We start from the raw sequence: 7380 nt of genomic DNA on the forward strand, positions 1-7380 counted from the left end.
TGCGCTCCGCCAATCTGAAATTTAAACCTAAGAAATGTCACCTACTGCAATGGTCCATGCGCTATTTGGGACTTATATTCAGTGCCGACGGGGTGGCCATGGATCCGGAGAAGACGGCGTGCGTCCGAAACTGGCCAACCGCGGCCACGGTGGGGGATGTGCGTCGCTTTTTGGGGTTTGCCTCATATTATCGTAGGTTCGTTCCCAATTTTGCAACAATCGCGAGGCCTCTGCACCTCCTTACGGGTAAAGGACGGAAATTCAGTTGGGGACCGCCAGAGGAAGCGGCGTTTAAGGGCATGCGCGATCGTTTGGCAACGGCGCCGACATTGGACTATCCCGATTTTGATCACCTTTTCATTCTGGACACGGACGCGAGTGACACGGGCATTGGGGCCGTGCTGTCACAGTCCAAAGGCGGTGTGGAACGCGTGGTGGCGTATGGTAGCCGCGTCTTGTCCCCCGCGGAAACCCGCTACTGCGTCACTCGCCGTGAACTTTTAGCCATTGTCTATTTTCTCCGCCAATTTCGGCCGTATCTTTACGGCCGTTCGTTCATTGTGCGCACGGATCATGCGGCTTTACAATATTCTCTGAGGGTAGACCAACCATCTGGCTAGCTGGCACGATGGTTGGACACTCTGCAAGAGTTTTTCTTCCAAATTCAACATCGGAAGAGGGCGCGTCACGCGAATGCGGACGCGCTCTCCAGGTTACCGCAGGGATCCCCTTGCGCTTGCGCGTCGGGGACGCATAGGTGTACACCGACCCAGCAGCCCCCTTGGCCTATGGCGTTAGCGGTCGAGGTGCCTGAGGCTCCAGTGTGCCCGGGACCGGTCGATGGGGTTCTGAACCTTCCACGAGCAGTGTGGATCCGTGAACAAATGCTGGACGACTCGTTGGGGACCCTGTGGAGTCGGGCTGCAAAGGGAGGGGGGGGGCCGGTTTCCGGGGGGACGCCAGGGGCTGCTCTCCGCGACGGACTGCTGATGTGGAGGGAGGGGTTACATGATCGCTGGCATCTGGTTGTACCGTCGTCGTTACGGTACGAATTGATTAGGACTCTGTATTGCGACACGCTATTACACCTGGGGGTGCAGAAAACCTTGTTGACATTGCAGCGAGACTACTTCTGGCACGGCATGACGACGGATGTCGTCGGGCACGTTCGTGCGTGTCCTGAGTGTGCCCGGCGGAAGCCGCCTAAACACCCATATGTGCCGCCAATACAGTCTATTCAAGTGTCTTGAGTTAACGAGTTGGTGGCGTTGGATATTTTGGGACCCTTCCCGCCATCCACTAAGGGTAATAAATACTTGCTAGTTGGGGTGGAGTATCTCTCCCGCTGGCCGATGGCCTGGCCCTTGCCCGACCAGTCGGCGGCGTCCATTACGGACACCTTTCTATTTGGATATGTCATGGACAAAGGGGCGCCGGAGAGGCTGCTCACTGATCAGGGCCGGAACTTTTTCTTCTAAATTGTTGGAGGAGGTGTGCACTGCTCTGGGGACCAAAAAGATCCGGACATGCCCCTACCACCTGCAGACGGATGGCATGGTGGAAAGACTAAATCGGACGCTGTCAGCCATGCTGTGTAACACGGTTAATGCGAAGCAAGCTGACTGGGATTTGCACATCCCTGGGGTACTCTCGGCATACCGGATGACGCCTCACGCGTCCGTTTTTTCTCATGTACGGTCGCGAAAACGTGCCGCCAATGGATGTGCAGTTGGGAACGGGAGTGAGAGGACCTACTAAGCCTCTTCCTAACTACATTCAGGATGCTGTTCGACCGCGTCGCTGAGGCGCGGGAGGGGGCCCGAGTGGCTACTGCCAAAACCCAGGCCCGAAACGAACGTTGCGCTCAACGCTCGAAGGGGAAGTGCCCCTGGAAGGTGGGGGATATGGCTTGGCTGCATTGCCCGCAGGTGCGAGCAGGAACCTCCCCTAAACTGCATAAACCATGGCAGGGGCCTGTTAGGCTCATTGAGGTTCCTAACCCGCAGTCCACGCGCATTCGGTTCGGAGCTCGGCGCTGGTACGTCCATACGTCTCGTTTGAAACCATACGTGGCCCCTCGAACGGATGCGTCATCTTCTGATGTTGCCTTGCCGGTGTCTGTTGCTGCCGACGCGCCCTTGCCTGTGCCTGTTGACCCTACAAGAGCGCCTGTCGTGCCTTCTACAGACAAACCGGCCGTGCCACTGCAGGAGGCAGCGGACTCTGCTCGGGGTGGACACCTGGCCCCGCCGGCCCTCCAACCCCACCACAGACACGATTGCGGGACACCCCGGACTCTGGTCCTTCGGGGAAACGGGACCTTGGCGTTGGCGGGCCTCCAATAGCGACAGGCGGTTTTGATCCTGTCGCTCCTAAAACCCCGTCGCGTTCTCGGTCTGCAGGAGGGCCGCCGCTCATCCGGGACGGGCCGGCGACCCGCACGCGTTCGAAGTCCCTTTCTTTTCGTTGATTGTTGTTCTCGTTCTTGTTGTTATTGTTATATTCGTTGTATTCTCCGTTGTCCGTTCACGGCTGATGGTTGGGGGTCGCTCGCATTGCTTGTTTTGTTTCAGCCGAGGACGGCTGGAATTTTCCCTACGGGAGAGGGTGGTGTAATGCGAGCGTAAACGGCCTCGCGGATATGACGTAACAGGTGGGAGGAGTTGGGTCACGTGGGGAAGAGGGAGTGCTTTTAAGGGCAGGAACCGGAAGGGCTGGGGGAGAGTGTGGGAATAAAGACAGGAGGAGGCCACGCAGGGCAGGAGGTGGAAAGTGGCGTGATCACCACAGGTCGGACTCGGCACCGTTGGCCAGCGGTGTCCGGGCACGGGGGAGACAGAGAACAGCAGCGGGGCTGCATAGAGAGCAGCCGTGGGGCTGCAGGTCGGAGGCAGAGAGGCTGAGTGGGAAGCCAGCAGCGGGGCTGCATTGTGAGCTAGCAGCAGGGCTGCGGGAGCGACGGCAGCAGTGGGGCTGCCGAGCGGGAAGGCGGAGGAGACTGAGCGAGACGCCGTGCGGGCAAAGTTGTACAAACCACAATAAAGGACAACGGAGACAGACCCAGTGCAAGAGTCCTTTATTACAATTGTATCATCGATTGGCGACTTGGTGAGCAGTATTACAACATTCAAACTAACCAAAATATTCATTGTATTCAGTTTCTTGTCCTTTATTGGGCTCAGCAGTTGCTGTGAATTTTTTAAAATCAGGATTCGCTCCCAAAATATGACCAAATTATTTTTTGCCACCTATTGTGCCAATTTATACGCAGCACACCTATTCAAGAAGCCAAGTCGGGTGACACGGTTATATTCTTAACGTGCCAGTTTCCGCTTTGAAGATGTTTTGACGCACTTTGAAGAGAAATTTCGTGTATCTAATTGCAAAGTTTGGCTGTGGGAATTGTTCTTAAACTTAACCGCAGTGACCGAATACGCCATTGGAACCTCATTTGCCAGTAAAAAAATATGATATTAGTTTTTTTACCCTTTTATCTGGCAACAAAACTGACACCTTTTTTTACAAGGAGTCATGTTTGCATAGACCACAATACCTGCAGTCATAATGCAAAAAAACAATGACCGAATACGGTCGTAGAGATTGAAGCGGTAAATGTTTGTATGGGCGACGACTTATTTTGTTTGATTTTCGATTTAAAGCTTTTTCGATTTAAAGGTTTTTTTGTTTGGTTATGTCAGATCATTACGTGGCCTAGCCCAAATACATTTCTAAATGTTTTCTTTTTGCACCTTCAGTTGATCAAGGGAGAATCGTTCTTCCTGATGGCGATGCCGGGAGACGCAGCGGGCAGCCTGGTGGGCGCCGTGTAGGCCTCCACTCTGCCTGTGAGACCCATGCAGCGTCAGCCACTCCAGGTTAGTGAGTTTGTCTGGCACAAAAAAAAATAACAACTGGGTCCTTAATCCAGAGCAATGCTTTTGAATATATAATTTTATGAAAAAAATAACAATAGATTTTTACCCCTTCCTGGCAATAAAACACCAAATAGATACCTTTTGCAAGGCATCATGTCTGCATTGACCACACTGAGCACTTGTGGAAAAAATACCAGAAAGGTTCAAACCGAATTTTTTTTTAGGCAAACAGTTCCCATAGGAATATATATGAATATAATCATATTGGGAATCTTAAGGCTATAAAGGTGGTTGTATTAAGTGGCTATTGGATGGGAATGCATACATATACGGTTATGTTAATTTTATTTGTTAGCCATTTTCCGGCTATTTTACAAGGGAAATCCGTGGTTTGTGTGCACAGCAGCAACAAGAAAACAAAGACAAAAACGTAATTATTGCAGAGAAAGAGTACAGGGACCTTAAAGGAATGTTACACGACTCACAAACGAGATATTTAAAGGTCATAAACAATATTTATCTGGCATAAAGGTTTATCCGTATTAACACAGCAGCTCCCGAAGTCTCTCCCAACACGTGGGGAAAATCGTCAGCTATAACCCGCTCGGCATTTCCAGAACCAGGATTTTTATTTATCCTAGAGAAATCCGATGAGCTATGCAGATCTTTTTCACAGACGTCCACAACCATTCTCCCTCCTTGGATTTAACAATCCACGCTCATCCGCACCTCTGATTAGCACGGTCGGCTACGTACGGCGCGAAATAAGTTAAACGTGCATGCACACACAGAGGTGTGCTCAGAAACAGCAGGAAGGCCCGACTGCCGCCACGTCTTGCATGCAGTACCATGTGACCACTGCTACAATTCTCTACCTCCCCCCCACCGTCTGCCTTGCCTCCCCACAGATGGTCAGCAGTGACACGATATTTGTGCTGGACACAGACAACAAGCTGTCGCTGCAGCACAGCCCGACAGCGCGGGCCACGCGCGCACCATGGCCACGCCGCCGCCACAGTAGCAGCAGCCCACCGCCATCGCTGCAACGCCGGCACCTCGGCCGGGGCGGCCGCGCCGTCATCATCGCCTACCGTAGCCCCTCCACCGCTGGGTGCGAGAGTTCCGAAAGCCGGCGCCAATCTCTGCCCCAACTGACCCTCGCGGCTCCCATCTGGAGGACTGGGTGTGCGCTGAGCTGCACGCGCTGCTCACCGCCTCCCAACTCGAAGCGCCGCCGGCTGCTGCTCTGCCTGCTCGATGGCGAGTGGGACAAGGGATGAGCGGAGCCATGCGGCGGCGGCGGTGGTGACTGCGGTGGCGACGGCAGTGGCGGTAGCGTAGCGCTTAGCGCACTGCCCTACGAACCCGGCGACCCGAGTTCGATTTCCGCTCACGTCCAACACCAGGGACGATTATCTGAACCGGTCCTGGGTCTTCCCAAGGGTACCTGGTGCGCTTTGTAAAATCATTGTCACTGGGGAGACAAAGGCGGTTGGGCGTGGTGCTGGCGACCTACCCCCTTGTGTACCATACCGGCCTTCATAGGTGTTCGCTCACACTACTTGCCCCAAGTGTGTTAAGACTATACAGCGGATCTTTGTCTTTGATGGTGGTGGTGGTAGTGACACGGTGCGATGCGTAAGCAGGGCCATGTGGCAGTGGTGATGATGGTGTCGATGATCATGGTCAAATAAATCCATCCAATACTGTATTTATAATGCACCATATTCAGAAAATAGCTGAAGTTCAAGGGCAGAAGGCACTGAGAAGGTTTAAATATATTCAGCGAAACAAGAGAAATGCATGTTTTTAGTCGAGTCTTTAAAAGACCGAGTGTCATCGTTGAGCGGTCTTCAGTTGGCAGACTGTTCCAAACCACCGGGGCTTCTGTCCGAAGCTCGGTGGATCTCGAGTGGACACACAGCAGCAGCAGGTTCATAGCAGATGAGCGTTGGTTTCGGTACATTCGGGTGGATGGCATTGTACTTGGTTAACCTTTGCTATGAAAGTGAGTACCTCGGCCTTGAACTGGACTTTCTTATGCACTGGTAAGCAGTGCAGCTCCTTGAAAAGATTTAAAGAGCTCGCTGGATGGGTGGCCAGGCAAGCGACTCTGGCGAGAAGATAATTTTAGTGATTCTGGTGGCAGTTGTGATAGTGGAGGGTGGTTGGTGTTGGTAGTGATGACACGTCAATGATGAGTGGTTAATGAACACGTTTCAATGCCACGCGTCCCTAGCAGGATGTGCAAGCGCAGGCTTTTGTAACTGCAGCAACTCGTCCGTAGCGCGCATCGGCCCTTTGATGAAAAAAGAGATTGACGCGGGAGGATCGGCTTCACGCGCCGAATCTTCTGCCCGCAGTCTGGCAGGACCCTTGCGTGCACGCGCGACAGCTCGCGCTACTCGCAGTACAAGATGGAGCACGTGCTCGACTCGCTCGGGTGGCTGCTCAAGGAGGTGGACTCATCCTTCCTCATCTACCTGACAATGCTGCCGTGGCTGCCGACCGAGGCAGTTTGGCCACCCGGCTCCACGTTGCCGTCGTTCGGCCGGGCCTGCGACCTCTACCTGCGCGTCAGCAACCTACGGCGTCTGCTCGGGTGCCACGCCGCGTACCTCGCCCTGGAGATGTCGGCAAACAGCATGCTGGCCGGCGACCTCAGTGAGCGTGAGGGCACGGGGGGGGAGAGATGTGTGCAGAGCATGGGTGGGAGAGGCAGACGGGAAGAGGAGAGAGGGGCGTAAGGAGAGGAGTGGAGATGGGATGGCAGGAAATGAAAGGTACGGATGTAAGAGGAGATGCGAGGAGATGGAGACAGGGAAGGGGAGGAGGGATAAAGAGGAGGAAATCTGGGAGGAGCGAGGAATGCTCTCAGTGTTAAGGGTCAGAGATGGCCGTGTCCTCTCTCATGCAGGAACATTTGAAAAATGTGCAGCCTGACTCTCTGAAAGGTCACTTTTGAAAAAGGTCTAAATACTCGCTCGGATTTTAAAATGATATTTAGTCACAATACAGACAATATTCATAGATGTATGTGTCGATTTAAAGCTTTCGTGACTGCAGGGATTCATCTTCTTGGTTCTTTCGGTAAAGTCACGTAGAAGGGAAGTAATAAAATAATAAAAATAAAACATAATAAAATAATTCTCACGACGTTTCGGCCACAACGCAAGCAGCCGTGTGTAACTACATGTCTGCCTTTTTCGCCCAGGCAACGCCGGGTACTCACCGCTAGTAGTTTCAATAAAAAAATGGCTTCCCGGTGGGCCGCGTTACCTGCAGGAACAAATCGGCCATGTTGATCCAGCGGCCGTAGAAGAGCCAAAGCTGCGGCAGCACACCTCATGCTGCAGCGACGCGTAGCGAAGAAACAGCCAGGTGGGGTTGGGTCAGCACACCTCGTGCAGGTAGCGGAAGCAGCCCTGCATGGCGTCGTCCCCGACGTCGCTCCCGCTCTCCCCAGATTCTGAATGCTGCCTCCTGCCCTCCTGCTGGCACAGGG

At 53.5% G+C, this 7380-nt stretch overlaps 1 protein-coding gene across 1 annotated transcript; it reads left to right on the plus strand.

The window, feature by feature from the left end:
- The first annotated feature begins 2173 nt into the window (after nucleotides 1-2173).
- LOC144737737 (uncharacterized) lies at nucleotides 2174-6969 on the plus strand. Its single transcript, XM_078620590.1, has 2 exons — nucleotides 2174-3875; nucleotides 4784-6969. Exon 2 carries the CDS (start codon nucleotides 6293-6295, stop codon nucleotides 6620-6622), a length of 330 nt encoding a protein of 109 aa, XP_078476716.1. The 5' UTR covers nucleotides 2174-3875; nucleotides 4784-6292; the 3' UTR covers nucleotides 6623-6969.
- Nucleotides 6970-7380: the final 411 nt, after the last annotated feature.

The sequence above is a fragment of the Lampetra planeri genome, chromosome 73 (genome assembly GCF_965212315.1).
Source record: "Lampetra planeri chromosome 73, kcLamPlan1.2.h2, whole genome shotgun sequence".
Taxonomy (NCBI): domain Eukaryota; kingdom Metazoa; phylum Chordata; class Hyperoartia; order Petromyzontiformes; family Petromyzontidae; genus Lampetra; species Lampetra planeri.